The sequence below is a fragment of the Phycomyces blakesleeanus genome (genome assembly GCF_001638985.1).
Source record: "Phycomyces blakesleeanus NRRL 1555(-) unplaced genomic scaffold PHYBLscaffold_24, whole genome shotgun sequence".
NCBI classification, from domain to species: domain Eukaryota; kingdom Fungi; phylum Mucoromycota; class Mucoromycetes; order Mucorales; family Phycomycetaceae; genus Phycomyces; species Phycomyces blakesleeanus.
The window spans coordinates 792,244-813,538 of NW_017265157.1; the positions used below are offsets into that span (position 1 = coordinate 792,244).

Below are 21,295 nucleotides of genomic sequence, written 5' to 3' on the forward strand. Positions count from 1 at the left end.
CTAGAAGCTCCACCTGCACTCAAATTAGATCCAATGCCACTACGCACAGGAAGAGGTTCACTATTTGCACCTGTGATACCAGAAGCTATTTTTTTGGACATTCGTATTAGTTAACTATTCAGATAAAGTTGCATTGTTATAATATGCAGTACAGAATGTTTACCTTGACCTCTTCCCTTTCCTCGTCCTCGTCCTCGTCCTCGACTTTCTTTAAATTCTCTGGATCCTCTAAATCTCCCATTTTGCATGGCCAGTGCCTGCAATTCTTGCGAGACCAACTGGCCAGATTGCTCAAAGTGACGAACCAATTCACCCGCGAACCGATCTTCTTTCTTTGTCAATATTGTGTATGCTGTACCCTTTTCACCAGCACGGCCTGTACGTCCAACTCTGTGAACATGGGAATCCATATCACGTGCAAGATCATAGTTTACTACAGTCTTTACGGTTTTTATATCCAAACCACGGGCAGCTACATCTGTAGCCACAAGAATGTTGAACTTGTTTGCTCGGAAGTCTTTTAAAACTTTTTCTCTATCATATTGTATCAAGTCGCCGTGAAGTGCCCCGCCTATTTTTTGTTTTTTATTTTCAAAGTTATTAATTATATATGGTTACAAATATCTTGTTTGTCCTTTGGTACATACATTGGAACCCTGCTTCTTGAAGATTTGATGCAAGTATATCAACAGCTCCTTTGCGAGACACAAAGATTATCACACTTCCCTCTGATATATTTGTATTAGTAATATTAATTTGTATTATTATACAGCCAATTAAGCGGTGCTTCGATGTTGTTATGCTTACCAACACAGAACCCAGCTAGATAACGCATCAACCAATCCCATTTGTACATATCGTCTTCCAGAATGATTGCTACCTGAGTAATATCCTCATTCGCTTGTCCAGCATTACCCACGCTTATACGAATAGGGTCGGAAGTAACCTGACGAGCGAGTTGCTCTACTCTCTTTTGGAATGTGGCACTAAACAGTAAGGCTAAAGTAACCATCCAAAAATATATATTAAATGTGTGTGCGTGCATAAATAATCTTAATATTATTGCCTTACTTTGTCGGTCTGGCCTGACATTATCACAAATTGATCGAACTTGTGGCTCTACAAAAATATCATTTTATCCGCAAAATAATTATTCAAACGTCAGATTCAACTATAAAAATTGGAGTAGAGAGAGGAGATATTTCTTACCAAATCCAAGATCAAACATTCGGTCTGCCTCGTCTAGTACCAAATAACTAACTCTTCGAAGATTGGTAGCTTTCATTTTTATCATATCGATCAATCTTCCGGGTGTAGCTACCATAATCTCTACAGTTCCACTGCGCAATTCCTTGAATTGGTCCATTTTAGAAGCACCACCGTACACAGCTGCTACTCTATTCACATAAAATAATTCAAGATCTTTTTTAACTAAACGCACTTTAGGATAAAAATATATACCCCGTAATTTTTCTTTTTTCTTCTCTTATTTCTTTTGTACGTACTTTAAACCATACGCTTTCGCAAACCTTTTAGCTTCTGAATAAATTTGAACAGCCAATTCACGAGTGGGTGCCAAAATCAATCCAATTGGACCATCCCCTTTTGCTAATTCTTCTTGATCCATAATGTGAACCAGCATTGGCAGTACAAATGCAGCTGTCTTTCCAGATCCTGTTTTTGCGATACCAATAATATCTCGACCTTCTAGTGTGACAGGTATCGCTTGCTTCTGAATTGCAGAAGGTTCTGTATATCCTGCCTTGAGCACACTGGCAATTAAATCTTCATCAAATCCAAAATGGGCAAACGATACACACGGTTTTGCAGGTCGATTACCCGAGACATGTAGCTGCAATTCTTGGCGTAAACGTTGGACCTGCTCTTGGGTAAGTCGGGCAATATCAGGATGCTCTTCGTAAAAGCATTTTTCGATAGGGGGATAAGTGATGCTGCTGTGGCTAACACGTGCAAGAGGTTCAATTTCTTTACGAATAACTTGCACATTTTCGTCCGAATCGTAGTTATTCTGGGCATCGATTGCTGCTGCAGTGGCATAGACTTCTTCATCAGAATCAGCATTCTGATGATGAATGTGAGATCATAAGATAAATAATATACACACATGCGCACACAATATATATATATATATATATATATTGAATTATTTATCTTTTAAACGAATAGAGATAAAAACAAAGGTAACATTGCTTACTTCATCGCGCAGGATTGGTCCATCGTTTTTGCCTATAGTAACACCCTTTTCCTTCATGTGTCGTACGTAGGATTCTATATCATCTTCATCTTCGTAATCATCTCGTCTTGCCTATTATTATTTTTGTTGAAATGAAACTTTTGGTTAATAAAGGTCTGTTGCAACAAGGAGTTTTATTCCTTTTTAAATAGTATATATATATATGTGTGTGTGTGTGTACCTTTGGTTCTGACTTGTCTAGGGTGGCCTGCTCTGTCATATCAGCCATAAATGCATCCAAAGGATCATCCTCGGTGATCGGGTCCTGTTTTTTTTTCTGGGGTTCTTCTAGCCAAGAGAAACAAAGAATCGGAATGAATGACACCTACACTCGCGCGCTTCTCTTTCTTGGCGTTGGTGTACCAATGCCAGCACTTGCGAGGAATTCTTGCGTATCGTCTAAATCCAAAACTCGCATCTTCTTTCGTGGCGCATCTTCGTTGTCTTTGTCTTGTTTGTCGGCTGATCTAGCAGATTGGTTGGCTGCAGTTTGGTCAAATACAGACTTTTTACTAGGAAAACCGAATTGAAACTTTTTTGCTGACGGTTGTGTTTTTTTAAACATATTTTCTATATTTTATTGCTATTGTTTTTATTCTTCTTTTTTTTGCTTTTTTTATATTGTCTAGAAAAGAATATATAAAAGGGCTAATTAATGATCAAAAATATTATTTTTTAATAAAAGAGGATCCTATACTCCGATTCAAGACGTCACGTTCTTTGTGAAGACCTACTTTCTGAAGGCTATCCTTACGGACAAGACGACGGGACAAGATTTCGAGGACAATATTTTCATCTCTGACGTCAGAGATGATTAGTGTAACAATCCCATTTTTTTGGGGGGTCAAATCCGAGTATTTCGTAAAAGTTTCAAAAAATATTGATTATAAAAAAAGTTGACAATTGAGATAAAATTGATAGAAAGATAAAAGTTGATATAAAAATAAATAGAGATAAAATATATAAAAAAAAAAACTACAAAAATAAAATATTCAATGTTAATATTATCAATGCCAATTCAAGTACAAAATATATACCTTAGTAATTAGTACATGATCGAGTTGTCGCTTAGGCCATATCTTTTGACTATGACTTTGTGGAAAGGATTTATTTTTGGCCAAGTGAAGTTTCTGATAGGTTTACGTTTCGCAAGGAGAAAGTGGTTGATGTCCAAGATGATGATTATTGGCTTGAATTTTTCTGGTGTGGTAGTTAATGGAATGAAGAGACAGTCGCCTGTTTCTCTTGGAGTGTTCCAATATACAGCTACTGATCTATTGAACGCATCTGCTACAAGTTGTGGATGGTCAATCGTTCCGAACCAATGTTGCTGTGGGAGGGATGATCTTGTATCTTTGAGACTGATTATGAGCGGGTTTGTGGATGCAGGCATGTTGTCATTCTCCATTCTTCCCTGGTAATATGTATGCTGATATTTTAAGTAGGCTTCTAGCATATTTTCTTTAACTTCAGGCCATTTCTCCTGGTCCTGATATATCTCCATTGCTATTGCTCGGTATCCACAGTTGCCATCTGCTTCGGGAGAAAAGACTTCGGTTATATGTTTAGGAGCAATAGTAAGATTTGTTAATATTGTGTGATCGATTGGCAAGCCAAGATTGGTGATATTTTGCAAGGCTTTTTGCTCTTGAGTTGAGGATATTTGTTTTCTAGAAAATAGAGCAAAACTTGAGTGAAATAGATTTAGGTAATGTATTATAAATGAATACTCACTTTTTTTGTTCTTTTGCTATTTTAATTTTTTTTGTATCTTTTTCTTTTTCAGCTTCAATGCAGTGCTCTAATGCAATCATTTTACGCTTTGTATTTTTGGGTCGGCCTTTGATGGCTTCCACTATTGTTGGACCATTAAGATCCTCAAGTTTCTGCTTGGTCATTTTTTCTAGTATGTTTTTTACTAAATTATGTATATCTATTTGTTCTTGTTTGCTGTGTGTACTGTGAAAGCCTTCATGAACAAGCTCAAGATCGTGATCAAATTGAGGTGATATAGTTGTTATTTTAGCAATATTTGCTGGTACTGGTTCTGCGTTGTTAATTGTCAAGTGGTTTATATACAATTATATATTATATGAGAAAATAATGTTATAACTTTTATATGTATTACCTTCTCCTTCTAGATAATCTTTTCTCCAGCGTCTTGGAATTAGGGAGATTGGAATTGTATTAAAAATAGCGAGTTTATGATAGCATGGTAGGAGATAGTTGTAATGTAAGAGGCATTTGCACTCTTTGGTCAATTTTTCAGGTATGATTGATTTTGATAGTTCTAGTTTGATTTTGTCCATTGCAAAGCAGCTAATTTTTTGACGAATGTCATTTAGTCTCGCTCCGTTGACTTTGTCAAACACAACTTCTGTGTTCTCTCCGAGGCACTCTGTCATTAATCTGCATTTACGATCATCAACCTATTTAATATACAAATATATTATAGCAAATAATTATAATTAGAGAACTTATTCAACTAACACATAAAATAAAATAAGATAATGCAAACTTACCAGTTCCTGATACCACTTTTTCACTTTTAGTGTCACTGTCATCAATTTACCAGAAGAGGTACCAAGAGAATGCTTGAGGGAAACATGTGCACTTTCTGCGCGGTTGGAGGTACGATTTCCAAAGTGAGGGTATTTATAAACATACATGTTTACCCAGTTCTCCTTGTCTTTCATTTTTCTAGTAAATTACACAAAAATTACCAATTTTTTATAATTAATAAGCCATTTTTGTCAAGTTCAATGGCTCTATATGTACCTTTCAAGAAAATTACTGGCGGTTTTCCCCTGGTCCTTGCAATTCTCCTTTGCAAACTCGAGGTACCCATCTGTCTCTTTCTTTACTTCTTTGGGCGTCTCACACTTCAAAGCAATCTTGTTAAGAAACCCTGCCAAAGTCTCCAAAAGCTCTCTCTTCTCACTGCTCTCTTCTCCCTTCATCGTTGGTAGCAAGTCTTTTTTGAAATTATCTTTTATATGCTTATAGCATAAGACTTGCTTCAACTCAGGGAAAACACAGGTAATTGCATTTCGCAATGCTTTCTCATTGTCAGTTATAAACACATTAGGAAGAAGAGGTATGTATGTGTTTGTTTGTGTTTGTGTTGTTGTTGCTGTATTGTTGTTACTATTGCCACTGTTATTGTCTTCAACATCTGGCCAAACTGCATCATGGAGACAACGAAGTACCCAGAGATAATTCTCAACCCTTTCATGCTCTACCCAAGCACCAGCAATAGGGAATGTCTTCAATGTTCTGCGAGATTTACCAGTTACATTACTGGTACCAACAATATTGACAAATGTCATTCTATGGCTATTTGTCTTATATGTAGCATCAATGATTATTGTCTCAGGCATTCTTTGCGCTTCCTCAACACTACGGGAAAAAACTCAGGATTTTCGAATTTGTGACTTTCTTTTCGGTCTATAATAACTAAAAAATCATCAAAAATTCAAAATGAAACAAGAAAGTCTGTTTTTTGAAAAGATTGACAAAAGGCAAATTGAACACCAAAAATTAAATCTCCTGATAGACAAAAGTACATTTTAACTACAGATTTTACATTTTTAGTAGATGTAGATTGCAACTGATGACTATTAAAAGTCAGAGGTAAAAGAGAGAAAAATATCTAAACATATTTTATCCTCCCAGCAAAAAGTTAAGACAATTCGAAAAAAAAATGTATTACACAAAAAAAAAACAAATTATATGTCTGCATTACAACCAAGCAACAATTTTGGTCCACGGTTCAGTTCTGGCCAGACAATATACTGTTCATTAGTGGCTGTAGACACCACCAAGCCAACCAGCTCTTTTACATCAGCCAGATGAACAACCTTTGGCTTCGCGGGTACATTTTTCATGACAGGAATTCCATTTGTTTCATGGATGGCATATACCTGGACAAGAGCAAGTGGCCACCTCTTGTTGTTGAGCTTGTGCTCAAAGAAAACGACAACCTTCCCAAAGAAATCCTTATAGATTGGAGAGTAGCTCTGCCCAATGTTGCAGTTCTCATCAACCTGAATCTGTAATCTGATGTTATGTGCCTCCCTTACACAATTTTGGTCGAGCGCAGAGTCAATCACACAACCATTGACAAATGCCTTGTGGCTAGTTTGTATAGCTGCTTCAATCATGCTACACTCTTTCCCCTTTGATTCATAAAAGTCTTCAAGAAGTTTTGAAAGACATGAAATGCCTTCAAAACTATCTCAAATCGTTCTATTCCTCAAAGGCCTCCAGAACTCAATATCAGACCCAGCACCAACACATTCACCTTCACCCGTCATTGGCCAACCAGCAGAGGAATCTTCATATGCAAGAAGTCTTGCTGCTATATATGCCTTTGTGCGCTCTACCTGTCTGGTCTGTGCCAAGCCAAGCATGATATTGTCAGTGTTGGTTCTGATGGCAGAGTTACTCTTAATGGCATTAGAGTACTCACCGATTGCTCTTTCTACCAATCTAGCACTGTATGATCTTGGCGGGCCAAATGCTTCGATCATATCTGGGTAGTGTTGTAAGAGGTGCTGGTTAATGGTGAAAACCTTAAGATCGACCTTGTCCTCGGCAAGCAGAGTCTCAAGGTACACATTCCATTCAACAAGTTCTCTAAGATAGAAGTTAGTATATATTTTTAAAAAAGAATAACAAATAATAATATTTAATATACCTTTTTATTGAGGCTTGTTCCTCTACTGATAACTCCCAGCTCATGAGTAAATTGCACACTTGTACAAGGCCAAGCAATGCCTTCCGTGCAGGTATATTTCTTATCCGTTCTGCTACTAGAGTCAGAACAACGAACAGAAGGAAGTCTGCCCAGTCTACTGCCTTAAAGTATCCTGCATTCTTTGATACGTCTCTCCAAGCACCATGAAATGATGTAGGGATCGTTTTCCTTGTCGATGCCATTGCTGCACCTATCTCTTTCTGGACTCCAGCAGAGAGAACAAGCAGATGTTTTTTTCTGTACTTGCCAGTGACGAGCCCCCAGACCTGTTTTGCTACACCATGGCAGATACTGTGCATTTCATCCAAGGCGAAGAAATATGGCCTGGAGAATGCATCCAATGTTGCCAGTGGTAATTGTCCTGTAAGTCCTCTTCGGCTGGACTCGTCTGCCTCACGGAAATCACAGAAGCTCCCCAGTGTACGTAGGGCAGTGGCTGGTGACATACAGAAATACTGACTGTGGCCAGGAGATTGACCAACAACATGGCAGATTCTGCAGCCATCTTTGCTCATGTGGCCAACATGACATGCTAGCTTTGCCAGAGCTGGGATATCACCCATTGCCATTAACACGTGGACCTTGGCCTTGATGGTTTCCGTGTGTTGTATCCAACATAATCGTAGATTTAAATTAAAAGTACAGACACTCAATAAATACGTACATTGAGTTACCGACAACTAGTAACGATACTAAAAGATATACCTTCCCTTATACAAGGAAATTACGTAAAGAACATACTAAGACAAATACTAAGACTCTAGTCAATAACACTAAAAACATAAGAACTAAATCATAGAAGATAATGGTAGAGAAACAGACATTACATGATATCATCATATCATCACCAAGCTAAATACAATGTCTATATAAACGCACAATACTAATAGCAATAGAACAGCATCTCTTTTCTGATTCTTGCACTTCTTCTAATAAAACAAAGTCTCACCGTACTCTCGTCTGCACTCGTTTTATTTTATATCTTATTTTTACCTCATACATAACACCGTGGCTGTTTTGACAATCATTCCTTCAGACTGCAACACATGGAGATCTCTGACAATTGGTCTCATAAATGACCAGAAGTCAGTGGGTGCCTTGGGCTCACGAATCATGACAAGCTGGACCATTATTTTTCTTTTGTACCAGATCATTGGATTCAAGTTCAAGATGGTGGCATGGACAATTGTTACTGATCTGGGAATATTGTGAGGAGCAAACCCATCCACAGACAGCGAAATTGCAATGTCATCACTTCCCAAGAAGAGATGCTTCTTAGACTGGTAGGTCTGACCATCAAATACATCAGTCTTTGTGCCATCTTGACTTGGCTCGTGGTGGTAATGGTAGCGCATCTCTGTTCTGGTGCTATCATTGGCCAAACAGAAAGCAAGTTGTCTGCCCAGAGGAAGTTGAACCATGGTTCTTGCAGGAACCAACATACCATTGTCTTGGGCACTCTTGTAGTGATCTTCACCGCAATGCAGGCACTTGGTTTCATTTGCATCAAACAATATACAGCTATTGCAGCAAACGTCATATTTCTTCTCCTCTATTCTGGAGAAACGCTTCAGAAGCTCTTGACCGAGGTAAGGTGTGCATGCTCTATATGTGCTTGTAGAGCTAGCAAGAATCTTGTTGAAGTGGCTGGCAATCTTTTCATGGGCATTACAAGAAATTCCAAACTTCTTGACGATTTGGATAAATTCCAGGTTCTTTACATCGTTGGTACTGGGAGTGGGGAGAGGTTGGCTGAAGTCAAACACCAAAGGTGCGGTTGCATCTTCAATTTCTTCCATGACAGTTGATTCCTCCATGATATTATCATGTTCCATATCGGCATCATACTTTAATAAGGTAAATAGTAATCAGTATAATGACTTTATACTATATATATCTATAACTTATCATGGGCTCATCATTTTCAGTTCTGTCAACGATATCCATATTTTCATCACTGATCATATTAATGTCATCACTGTTTGTTTACCAAAGTATCTAGATAATTAATATATTATCTATCTTTTTGTATTTTAGTTTTCAATAAGCTTACTCAACGATCAAGCTTGGGGCTGGTGCTGGCATAGACTGGATTTCAACAGGGAGAGAAACGTCTTGGATGAAAGATCCATTGATAGCTGCATCTACCAGCTTTTTAAGACATCTATTTCGACATTTGGTAGCATTTGAAGAGCTATTGTAAGGCAAATGACAGGAACTGCATTTGTGAGGGGAGATCTTTGTGATTCGAACCATATTTTGGAGTAAGTAAAAAAAATAAAAAGAACTTTTGTTATATAAGTGATTGTAGAAGTAATTGCTTTCTGAATGAATATGTTTATACTTAATTATATCAATGTAATAATGGCATGGATAATTTGAATGTACGCTCATAATCTTAAAGGGGTAACTCTATGCCATCATTCTAAAATTACTAGATCAATAATTCTTCAAGAGTAGCCAATAGATTTGGACAAGTAATTTGAAACTAATAATTTGGAGCTAACGATTTGAAACTAATAATAGTTTTAGGGAAAATTTTTCTTCTTTCTTTCTTTTTCTATAACAAACTCATTACTTTTTTTTACTATTATGAATAATATAGATAATTCAGTGATTCAGTTGCTTCAAGGCATTCAAGATGTGCTTATTTCTCTAAAGAATAGTCAAGAAGCATTGGAGAAAAACAAGATGCAATGCAACTCGAAATAACAAGTCTTTGCAATGAATTGAAAGATTGAGAACTCCTGAATAATACTATTGTAGCTTCTGTCAATGTAAGTAAATACTATAATAATTAAAGCCTTGTCAATTAATATCAGCTACAATAGATATATACTGACTCTATCCCAAGACCAGTACCAAACATCTGTAATATAAATTCCAATCATGTATTACAGATGATTGAGCAAGACCTAGGAATAAGTCCAACCGCAGAAGTCAAAGGGACTATCAACACTTGCATCAAGCATATTTGTGATCAGCTTGCTGCTCTTTCGTCTGTTCAGATTCTCAGACCCAATCCAAGCTGGACATCTATCCCTCAAGAGGACTGGACCAGAATGTGTGTCAGTCATTCACACGTGCTCAAGAATTATGGAATTGATTTCACCAGATGTCATAAAAACTGGGCATCAATCACAAAGGTTAGTCAGTTATGGAGAAGTTGTAGAAAGCAACACCTCTCTGGTAAGTTCATATCAGGTAGATATAATAAACTGTATACTAAATATGAAAATATGAAATTATTCAAATGATATTTAGCCAATACAATTAATGAATAAAGAATTGTTCTTTTTATAACAACCAATAAAAACATTTTTAAATAAAAATCCTCTATGAAATAAAACTTTTTTGCCCAATTAAAACTGTGAACAAATCCGAATATATATAAATGAGAGCCATTTAAGAGAATGTTTTTGTTGAAATGACCAATACAATTTAAGCATATACTATGATAAAATGTATTTTATCCAATTAAAATAATTATAAAAACCAAAATAATATTTTATTACCAATTAAAAAACTTTTTTCTTTCATTCATACCAATAGAAACCTTTTTCTATTCTTTTACTACCAATTAAAATAAGGGTATAGCAGATGGGTAAATATAGCGGGATATGAATAAAAGCTAACATCAATAAGCTAACAGCAATTAAAATATATTACTTAAAAGGGAACTAGAGATTCCACTGCGATTCGTGAGAATCACCAGCTCAATCCCAAGCCGAATCTCCAGCTGAATCCCCAGCTGAATCCCCACTTTTTTTCCTGTAGTGCAATTGCATTCTTGTGAACAAAGAAAACCATGTTGATTCTTTTGTCATCTGTATTATCAACAGTATAGTGGATATAGAAGTCCAGGTCTTGTAAAGTGATAATAAAACCAAACATTTCCTTTCCTTCATAATCTTTTCCAAAGTGCTGCTTGATGTTCTCAATGTCTTGACATACAACATTGGTGTATCCATATATCTTCAAACTGTTGAAGATGATTGATACATCATCATTATTCTCCAGATGTCTTGTTACAAGGGCCATGTCCTCAGGCAAAAGTTTTTGGTGCATAGCATACGCCTTACGATCTTCCTCAATTGGATGGTTATGTTGTGCCTCACACAAGTGCACAGCAACTCTTCCGTCTTTTTTCTTAGAGGCGTACACAAAGCATTGGCAGCCATGCTTTTGTGTATCCTTGACATGTTTTCTTTCCCATCCAGGAAGGGGACTCTCTTTGCTAGTAGAGGTTTCTAAAGCAATCTTTGCAGCCTTATGAGTGTCTCTATATTTGCCCGCATGCTTACAGATAATCTTTATGCAAGTTTCTGATGAAAACATGGTGGAAAATGCAATATTATGTGTGGCACCATATGTCTTGACAGCTTCACGAACAGCTACAGTTGAAGAAAATTGTCTTCCAACAAGAAAGATAGAATTAAACTCGGTCAAAGCAGTATTGTACTTCTTGGAAGAAGTCTCACTGACAATGACAAGGTCATTGGTGTTGTTGGTGTTGTTGATGTTGCTCATATTAAATGTCAAAAAAATTATGCACTGATGTTGTAGTAAAAAAAGGGCAGTGATTTTATTGGCAATCCGAAGAATCATTTATCTAGTTGCTCCCCCCAAAAAAAATGGGATTGTTACACTAATCATCTCTGACGTCAGAGATGGATATCTTTTCCTCGAAATCTTGTCCCGTCATCTTGTCCGTAAGGATAGCCTAAGATTTCAAGAACAATATTTTTATCTCTGATGTCAGAGATGTTTGGTGTAACAATCTCAATTTTTTGGGGGGTCCAATCCAAGTATTGCATAAAAGTTTCAAAAAATATTGATTTTAAAAAAAGTTAACAATTGAAATAAAAATTGATAGAAGGGTAAGAGTTGATATAGAGATAAATAGAGATAAAAAATATAAAAAAAACTACAAAAATGAAATATTAACAGTTAATATTAGAGACATTTGTGAACTCAGATTTTCAACTTTTTGCACGAGCTCATTGTCTTAGAAAGAAAACTCAATGTTACATACACATCTATATAGAGACACTACTCTACCAACTTGTGTGGTATTTCAGGTACGAAACAATAGAAAAATAAAATATTTGATAATAGAGACGTATAGAAATACTTTGAGACTGTATATAAGTTGTCTTTATTCATAAATAAAAAGTGTCCCTTTTTATAAGAAAACACAATCTGCTCTTGTCATTATGTCTTAGTTTCTTAAGGTTTTCTTCCTTTACTATATTTGGTTATTAGAGTGTATTTACTGCTTAACTAGTGTCGGTGTTACAATTATGACATCAAGTCATAAATCGTACTTCTTTAGCTCTTAGCTACTCTTTTCTCTTTTATACTAGAGCTTTAGGACTTCCTACTAAATTAGCTCCATATCGATCTGACACAGTTTACCCGGCAGTATGATATAATTATCTTAACAATCTTTAAGATATTATCTACAGTACTAACTGTAATAATTATTTGGCTGATTACTTAATCGTTTATATATATTTTATACTGACAAGATGATAGCTACTACGCTATCCCAATATGAATATGTTCTTATATGTGATAAATCCAACATCCGAGTGTCTGGATCACCACAACTTGATTAAAGTTTGGTAGAAAATCTACCAAACCTTATTCAAATTGGTAGCCTCTAATATTCATTTATTTGCTTTTCTAAACTGATGCTATTTAAACAGCAGAAATATATAGAGAAATGTAACTTTCAAATATAAGCTTACAATGGCATAGAAAAAGTTTGATTATATATTTTTATACGCAATTTACTCTAATTCTATATCACATATGGCTTGGAAAAAATATATGCAATACAGTTTCCAATTACATATAGAATTTACAGCTGTTTTATAGTCAAAGCAACAAAAAGTTTAGTTGAATCAATAGCATACCCTATGGGAAAAAATGGCGGTTTTTTGCTTTTGTGACTATGTTTTCGGCCTATAATAATTAAAAAATCACTAAGAATTCAATTTGAAACTAGAAAATCTCTGTTTTTTGAAAAGGTTGACAAAAAGCAAATTGACCACCTAAAATTAAATCTCCTGATAGACAAAAGTAAGCTTTAATTACAGACTTTACATTTTTAGTAAATGTAGATTGCAATTGATGGCTATTAAAAGTCAGAAGTAAAAGAGAAGAAAATATCTAAACTTTTTGCTGAGAGAATAAAATATGTTAAGACAATTTGAAAAAAAAGTACTATAAAAAAATATAAACTCAAGGACAGAAGCTAAAACATTGCGTAATAGCTGTTATTAGAACTACAGTAGCCCAATAATAATATTGGCTGGACCAATAGGTTAAACTCATTTATATGAAACTAATAATAGACAATAGAAAATTTTTTTAGCCTTTATCTTTCTTTCACAACAATTTTTTTTCTCAGGTAAATCAAACTCTCAACATGAATAACACAGATAACAATTCCATCTCTTTGCTACATATAATGTACAATGAGATACTATCTTTGAAGGCAGGCCAAGAAAAGGCCAAACTTGAAATGAAGGCACAGATCTCAGAGTTGAAGCTCGAAATGAAGATGAGCATCGAAGATTTGAATTTGGAGATTACAGCTCTCCAGAGCCAACTGGAGAATAGAAACATTCCTAACCAACACACTTCGCCTTCTGTCTCTGTCATTGTAAGACAAAAAATAAAACAAGTTGAATATATATTAATATGTCATTTAATAGTCTAGTGCTAATATCATCCGCAAACCAGTGAGCATATTCCATGATATAACTTTAAAGCATATTGTTGTGAATGAGTATTGATTACTGCTGAATATGAGAGTAAGACTGAAGGATAAAATAATATCCTCAGTTATTCCAGTCAAACGGATCTGCCTTTATGATATTATCTAATACACAGATCATCATACATGTAATTGATTATTTATTATTATCATCATGACATGAGATATACAAATACATATACATTATATATATGGCACTATTATATTTCATCTACATATTTTTTTTATTAGACAAATACTTAATTGAGAGACTACAACTACAACTATTTAATATTATGAAACATTACCCAAGTGTCTGGGTCAGAATAGTAAAATATTACCAATAGCATAAATGCTCTTCTTTATCAAAACTCTTGGACTGATCTGACTGGAGAAGTATCATATCAATTGGTCTTTCCAGATCTTTCCAGAAGAACAATACTTTCGGAAGATGACTCATTGTGATAAAGATTACTTAAGCACATACTGAATTACAAATTAGAAAAACATATAAATATCAGTAGATAGTTCCGTGTAGAAAGACAATCGAATTTTATCATTCTTTACTTTTCTTTTGGAGATAAATAACCTACACAAGTTCTCACGAATTATTTTGTCTATATTATATTTTGCTTTATTTTCTCCCCACAACACATATCTTCAAGATGATAAGTGAAGATCTTGATATTGAAATAACAAGTAACGAAAAGGCCACACTCAATATGTGTACAAAGCTTATATGTGATGATATGGCTGCCCATCCTTCGTTGATCACTCTTGGTCCTAATCCTAGTTGGGGGTCTATACCAGTAGCACTTAAGAAAGAAATGTGTGCCAGGCACGCAAATATAATGAAGGATTCTGGTATAGACTTCACTAGATGTCTCAGAAACTGGGCATCAACTGCAAGAGTTGCACATCTCTGAAGGGACCGCCATAAAAGATTACAGTCTTGTAAGTAATCCAGTGTAGTGAAATTGAATAGAATATTATATTATGAAAACCTAGAATATTAAATAGTTTATAGACAATAAAATGTATCTATAAATTTTTTTATGCTTTAACAGCCAATAAAATAAATAATATTATTTATTTTTCTGTCATAATAACCAATAAAATGAACAATATGATTTTTTTTCTGTCATAACAACCAATAAAAATAATTAATAAAAATGATCTTTTATTGTAATAACCAATAAAAATTTGTATTTATTAAAATGATCAAACATTTACATATATATTATCCAAAAAAAACTGTTTTCATAAAAGTAACAATAAAAAAAAATTACTAGTATCTAATAGAATTCCTTTCTAAGCTAAAATATTAAAGTAATAAATGACATTTAAAAGAGTACCCAATAAAAGTAATCAATTATATAATATACTTTATACAATAAAGAATGAAACACTGTCCAATAGAAGAGCCAACAAAGGAGAATCAGAAAGTAGAGATCTGTAATATGTATTTAAACTCCAGGGGGGCAAAGTGGATATTTGGCAAAAAACTGCCACAAAGCCGCCTTGTCAAACCACCATAAAGCAGCCATAAAACCCCACTTTTTTTCCTGTAGTGTATATATTATTAGTTGTAATTTTAGTAGTTGCCTTGTCAAAAATATTAGTTAGATAATGAGCAGTCCTTCTATGAATCCACTTTGAAAACTTCAAAAAACCTTTTTTTAGCTAATTATTGTACAACTCTACAAATCTGAGTCTACAAACGTCTCTATTATCAATATTAATTTAAGTACAAAATATATACTTCAGTAATTAATCTATATACACTATAGAAAAAAAAGTAGTCTTTTTGGTGGTCTTTTAGGTAGTATTTTAGATGGTCTTTTGGGTAGCAGTTTTGGTAAAACCAGCAAAAAGACCACCCCTATTTTTGGAAATATAGTTAGATCTCTGTTGACTGATAGATGTTAGGTTTTATTCATATCCCGATATTTAAATTTATGAAAGTCTATATTTTCTGGTAGATGATAAAATATTAACCGAAATGGTAACTGCCAATCCTTTTCTTTGTTTTTGAATTGTTTATTTGAAACAGATATTCTATATCCATTAAATTATGTGTTTTATTAAAATACACACTCTCACCAAATATGTCAATCAACAACACTCAATCTAACAAAACCATTTACACTTTGGCAACAATCTTCCAAGCCTTAGAATGCTCTTTTGTTCCAGGAGTGATGACACTTAGATTAGAAAATATTATTAGAGTAAAAACATCTGAGTAGAAAGAATGTTTAACAGAGATTGGGGAAGCTTGTGCAGTCAAGTGGGTCATTTGTAACACCAATAAGCAACTCACCAACATTACTGCTGAAGAAGCCAAAGCAACTGGTATTAAGTTGTGTTTTTCTCATGAGTATTCCTGTTATCGTTAGGGAACCTATGAATCTAAGGCAGCTTTGCGTGTGGTTCAAAAGCGAACAAAGAAAAACAAGTGTTCTGCTCTTCTTTGTGTGAAAGGATTCTTTAAGACATTCAAGTTTTATGAATTTGTTGTTACAAAAGATCATGCAGAGCATACTCCTGGTGATATGCCTAGTGACATTTGCACCCTTCCTCTTGCAAAGAAATATCTTCACGAGTTGGCTCAGCAATTAGAACAGTCGTCAAAATCTGCTAGTCAAATTAGAATTGATATGTTGAGAGCTGTAGATTGATATGGTAGAAAGTCTGAAAGAAAAGTTAACTATTATGATATCTGGAATTTGATGAACAAAGTAAGCTTTAAAAATAATATATCTTATAGCATTTACTTTAATATATTTCTGTAATAGATCAATGAAAAGCTGTATCATTTTGACAAAGACCAAATGACTTCTTTCTTAATCTGGATAAACAACAAACTTCCTGCCTTAAACTTCAACATCTTTAAGGCAAACACTTCATATTCTCCAGATCCATCAGCCTTTGCATATGGTTTTATGTCACCCGTTCAGCAAGAAAAAATGAAAACTGCAACTTCTTTCTGTTTGGATGCTACTCATGCAATCTCTAGCAACATGAATGAGATTCTTTATACCCTTTTGGTGCGGGATGAAGATATTGGTAGAGGATGGCCTGTTGCCTTTATGGTAACCAATGATCAAGGTGTAAGCCCCATTGTGCAGTGGCTGCAGTTCTTGAAGAGATCTTCTTTGCTTGTTGACCCAAAGCAATTTACTATTGATTGTTGTGCAGCAGAAGTTCATGCCATTCAGACAACTTTCCCTGCAACATCCATTCAATTTTCCATCTTTCATGTAACCCAAGCATGGAACCAAAAGTTATCTGACAGTGTGAAGATTCTTGGATCCTTATTATCACAGGCACAAATTTTACATGGTGTGATGATGAAGTCTCTGCAAGAGATCATTTATGAAGAAGACATAGACGAGTTTCATCATAAAATTGTATAGTTTAAAGAAGACTTTGACGACCAAGAAAGCTTCTTGGATTACTTTGAGAGAAACTGGTGCACAGAAGCAAAGTTTAAGATCTGGAGTAGAGCATACCATGAACAACAATTCTCCCATATGCTCACAAATAACTATATCGAGTCCTGACACAATCAATTAAAAACAGTTTTCATGAAAAGATATAGAAACAAGAGACTTGATAAGCTTGTTTTTGTTTTAGTACATGATGTTGAGTATTATCTCACCCAAGAATACAAACGCGTCATGTCAAACAATGGTCCAATGAGTTCTTTTACTAGACAACAAAGAATACGTGAGATGGAAGCTGAAGAAGTCAACGATGATGACAGGGAAATGATGATTGTTGCTCCTGGTACTGCAGAAGATGTAAATTGGCAAGTTTCGTCGTTTGTAAATGAAAATACAGCATATGTCGTTCAAATTGCAGAGCCAAACTTGATTATTTCGTGCACCTGCTTTGATTATCAGCAAAGATATAAACCTTGTAAGCATATGTATTTTCTTTAAATTGCATACAAACCAATCTCTCTACTTCTCTCCACCTTCTGTCACAAGTACAAATGTAATACAGCCAGTCTCTACCTCTGAAACAGCCACAATCACACCAACTATCAGTTGTACATCTGCTTTTATACAGCAATGTATTGATATCAATCAAACACTTTGGTATGCAAACCAAGATCTACTGACTATGCAACAGTATATGACTGAAGATGATGGTCAGACTTTGTTTGATGCATATCAACGCTCTCTACAAGTCTTTCAGTCTATGAAAAACAAATATGAAGTTCATCTTCGCAGATCTCATACACAAGAATCAAATTATAACTATCTAGCTTTTTTCTCAAAGAAATGTTTTGTAAATTGAAACAACTTTCAAAACGACTTAGTAAATTATCGCATTTTTTATTTTCTGGTAGTTGTATTTTTTGTCTTATTTTCTGGTAGATAAGCCTCAATTTCGGCTAATACTTTACCATCTACCAGAAAATATAGACGTTCAAATTTATGTATTATTCTTCTTGTTCTATTGGTGGAAAGAAAATAAAAAAGAGCTTTCTTACACTATGGGAAAAAGGTGGTCTTTTTTGAATTTGTGACTTCATTTTTGGCCTATAATAATCAAAAAATCACCAAAAATCCAAGTTGAAACAAGAAAATCTTTGTTCTTTGAAATGGTTGATAAAAAGCAAATGAATCGCTTAAAATTAAATCTCAGGAGGGACAAATGTCCATTCTAATTAAACATCTTACATTTTTGGTAAATATATATTGGAATTGAGAAATATTGGATGTCAGAAATAAAAAAAAAAGAAAATATCTAAACTTTCTGCTGCTTGGATAAAATTTGTTAAGACAATTTGAAAAAAAAAGAAAAATTTATTACAAAAAAAAAAACAAATTATATATCACTTAAGGCACCAAGTGTCAATTTTGGGCCACGTTTAAGGCTAGGCCAAATGATGTAGTGGCTACCATTGACATTTGATGGCACCAAGCCAACCAACTCTACAATGTCACTGGCATGAATCACTATAGTCTTCGGCTTTACTACAGATGTAATAGGCAATCCATTTTTCAAATGCACACTATATATGGTTATGAGAGCTAGTGGCCATCTCTTCGAGTTGTATACATGTTGGAAGAATATAACCACCTTTCCGAAGAAATGCTTATATCCTGGACGGTAAGAGCGGGATCTTCTGGAGTTCATGTCCACTTGTAGCTGCACATGAACATGACATGCCTCTCTTGTAGAACTTTGGTTGAATGCAGCATCAATAACACAACCATTAAGATAGGCCTTGCGGCTTGTCTTTATGGAAGGCTCAAGCATACTAAATTCTTCCGCCTTCAAATCATAAAACGTTTTAAGAAGCAATGAAAGATGAGATCTATCTTCAAAGCTATCGAAAATTGTTAAATTCTTCAAAGGCCCCCAGAACTCAATCTCACACTCAGCATTGGCAGGATCACCTCCTTCTGTAACAGGCCACCCATTGGTATATGCACTGTAAACTAGAAGGTTAGCTGGTGGAGTTTTTGTGTTTGCAACGGTTGTCAGTTCTGCTACACGCCGGGATTGCGCCAGTCTGATCATGATGTTTCCAGCATTGACACTGACTTAGGAGTTACTCTTGATGGACCTGGAGTACTCACCAACGGCTCTTTCCAGGGATCGTATGCTATATGCTCTTGGCGGGCCGTATAGATCAATCATCTGAGGATAATGCTGAATAATGTGCTGGTTAATTGTGAACACGCCAATGTCAATATCTGCTGTAGAAAGAAGACTCTCTAGGAATAAGTTCCATTCTACAAGATTACTAAGAAAAAAGGTAAAAGTAAATTACTATGAAAAATGAAATAAAATATGGCATTAAACATACCTTCTTATCGAGGTTTGATCCTCTGCTGATAACTCCCAGCTCATGAGTAAATTGCATGTTTGAACCAGGCCAAGTAATGCATTTCGGGCAACCAAGTCCTGGACACGCTCTGCAACCAACGTGGGGACAACAAAGAGTAAAAAGTCTGCCCAATCCACAGCTCTAAAGAAACCGGCATTCTTTGTCACGTCTCTCCAGGCACCATGCAACAATGTAGGGATTGTGGATTTTGCGGCTACCATTGCAGCACCAATCTCCCTTTGAGTGGCAAGAGAAAGACATAGAGGATGCTTGATTCCATACTTTCCGCGTACAAGTCCCCATACCTGTTTACCGATTCTGTGGCACAGACCATGCATCTCGTCTAACGCGAAAAAAAACGGGCCAGAGAATGTTTCCATTGAGGCTAATGGTGACTGACCATTGAGCCCCTTTCTGTCTTCACTGCTTGCCAGATTGTAGTTCCTGAAACTCTCCAGTGAGCGCGTCTGGGTTCCAGGCAACATGCGGAAGTACTGGCCATGTTTAGGAGTTTGGCCCACTACGTGACAAATACGACAGCCATTCTTACTCGTGTGGCCAACATGGCATGCCAGCTTTGCCAGAGCTGGAATATCGCCAGTGGCCATGAGGACATGTACCTTTGCCCTGATCATTGTCGTCGGTGTCTTTACTTCCATGCCTTCTGTCTGGAGCAAACAGAGATCTCTCAGCGTTGGCTCAAGAAAAGACCAGATGTCACTGGGACCAGTGCAACCAGGAAGCATTGCTATTTGGATCATCCTGTTTTTCTCATAACGGATCGTCGGATTCAAGTTTAAGACAGTTGCATGAACAATGGTTACTGATCCAGGTACATTGTGTGGGTTGAACCCGTCCATGGACAATGAAATCGCAATATTGTTTTCACCAGAAAACAGATGCTTCATAGATTGGTATACATGACCATCGAAAACATCTGCTTTCTGCCCGTCTTGGCTGGATTGGTGGTTATGACGATAGAGCATTTCAGCCCTGGTCTTGTCATCAGCCAAGCACAAAGCAAGCTGTCTGGCCAAAGGAAGCTGTACGATCGATCTCACAGGAACCCTGGTGTCACTTTCACTAGTTTGGCCATTTTTGTATCTTGCTTCACCGCATTTTACGCATGCGATATCATTCTCGTTGTTGAACTGCATACAACCTCTGATGCAAATGTCATATCCGTCTGCTTTGATACCCAAGAAGCGCTCAAGAAGCTTGTTTCCAAGGTGTGGGCTGCATGCTTGGTATGTAATATTGATAGAACAATTAAAAATCTGGTTGAAGTGTTCTACAATCTTTTTGTGGGCTTGACAAGAAATTCCGAACTCTTGGATCAACTGCATGAACGCGAGATTCTTTTTCTCATCGTTGCTGAGAACAGGAAGAGGCTGGCTAAAATCAAAGACTAGCAAGGGTATAGTGTCTTCAATTTCGTCAATGTCATTCTCACATTCTTCTCCAACATCGTACTATAGTAAGATAAACAATAATAAGTATGATTATCATGATATATGTATTTATGTATCTCACCATGGGCTTATCATCTTCAGTACTGTCAATGATATCTATATCCTCATTACTGCTTGTGTTGATGTTTTCTCTGTTTGTTTATCAAAGTATACAGCTAATTAATATACTGTCTATTATTTTGTGTTTTTGCTTTTG

General features: G+C 35.6%; 8 protein-coding genes across 8 annotated transcripts; 4 read left to right on the forward strand and 4 right to left on the reverse strand.

Moving 5' to 3' along the window:
- Positions 1–110: 110 nt before the first annotated feature.
- On the reverse strand, positions 111–2,077 carry PHYBLDRAFT_19333 (hypothetical protein; the record flags this gene model as incomplete). The annotated part of the gene is made up of 6 exons (XM_018439701.1): positions 111–571; positions 648–728; positions 808–999; positions 1,072–1,119; positions 1,210–1,397; positions 1,506–2,077. Coding segments are annotated over 6 exons (1,542 nt in total), but the record flags the coding sequence as incomplete, so codon positions are not given.
- A 1,222-nt stretch (positions 2,078–3,299) lies between these two features.
- PHYBLDRAFT_173187 (hypothetical protein) lies at positions 3,300–4,950 on the reverse strand (the record flags this gene model as incomplete). The annotated part of the gene is made up of 4 exons (XM_018436963.1): positions 3,300–3,942; positions 3,989–4,301; positions 4,383–4,683; positions 4,777–4,950. The coding sequence occupies 4 exons, from the start codon at positions 4,948–4,950 to the stop codon at positions 3,300–3,302; spliced, it is 1,431 nt and encodes a 476-aa protein (XP_018286812.1).
- A 4,963-nt stretch (positions 4,951–9,913) lies between these two features.
- On the forward strand, positions 9,914–10,297 carry PHYBLDRAFT_150365 (hypothetical protein; the record flags this gene model as incomplete). The annotated part of the gene is made up of 2 exons (XM_018432461.1): positions 9,914–10,202; positions 10,278–10,297. 2 exons carry the CDS (start codon positions 9,914–9,916, stop codon positions 10,295–10,297), a joined length of 309 nt encoding a protein of 102 aa, XP_018286813.1.
- A 252-nt stretch (positions 10,298–10,549) lies between these two features.
- On the reverse strand, positions 10,550–11,543 carry PHYBLDRAFT_63318 (hypothetical protein; the record flags this gene model as incomplete). Its single annotated transcript, XM_018441108.1, has 2 exons — positions 10,550–10,658; positions 10,726–11,543. 2 exons carry the CDS (start codon positions 11,541–11,543, stop codon positions 10,550–10,552), a joined length of 927 nt encoding a protein of 308 aa, XP_018286814.1.
- A 1,906-nt stretch (positions 11,544–13,449) lies between these two features.
- On the forward strand, positions 13,450–13,819 carry PHYBLDRAFT_173190 (hypothetical protein; the record flags this gene model as incomplete). Its single annotated transcript, XM_018436964.1, has 2 exons — positions 13,450–13,686; positions 13,739–13,819. 2 exons carry the CDS (start codon positions 13,450–13,452, stop codon positions 13,817–13,819), a joined length of 318 nt encoding a protein of 105 aa, XP_018286815.1.
- A 625-nt stretch (positions 13,820–14,444) lies between these two features.
- PHYBLDRAFT_150368 (hypothetical protein) lies at positions 14,445–17,342 on the forward strand (the record flags this gene model as incomplete). Its single annotated transcript, XM_018432462.1, has 5 exons — positions 14,445–14,588; positions 14,650–14,733; positions 16,176–16,448; positions 16,575–17,123; positions 17,196–17,342. 5 exons carry the CDS (start codon positions 14,445–14,447, stop codon positions 17,340–17,342), a joined length of 1,197 nt encoding a protein of 398 aa, XP_018286816.1.
- A 24-nt stretch (positions 17,343–17,366) lies between these two features.
- PHYBLDRAFT_173192 (hypothetical protein) lies at positions 17,367–18,084 on the forward strand (the record flags this gene model as incomplete). Its single annotated transcript, XM_018436965.1, has 2 exons — positions 17,367–17,700; positions 17,810–18,084. The coding sequence occupies 2 exons, from the start codon at positions 17,367–17,369 to the stop codon at positions 18,082–18,084; spliced, it is 609 nt and encodes a 202-aa protein (XP_018286817.1).
- A 534-nt stretch (positions 18,085–18,618) lies between these two features.
- Positions 18,619–21,163, reverse strand: PHYBLDRAFT_173193 (hypothetical protein; the record flags this gene model as incomplete). Its single annotated transcript, XM_018436966.1, has 5 exons — positions 18,619–19,340; positions 19,377–19,543; positions 19,607–20,121; positions 20,689–21,099; positions 21,161–21,163. The coding sequence occupies 5 exons, from the start codon at positions 21,161–21,163 to the stop codon at positions 18,619–18,621; spliced, it is 1,818 nt and encodes a 605-aa protein (XP_018286818.1).
- Between the last annotated feature and the right edge of the window lie 132 nt (positions 21,164–21,295).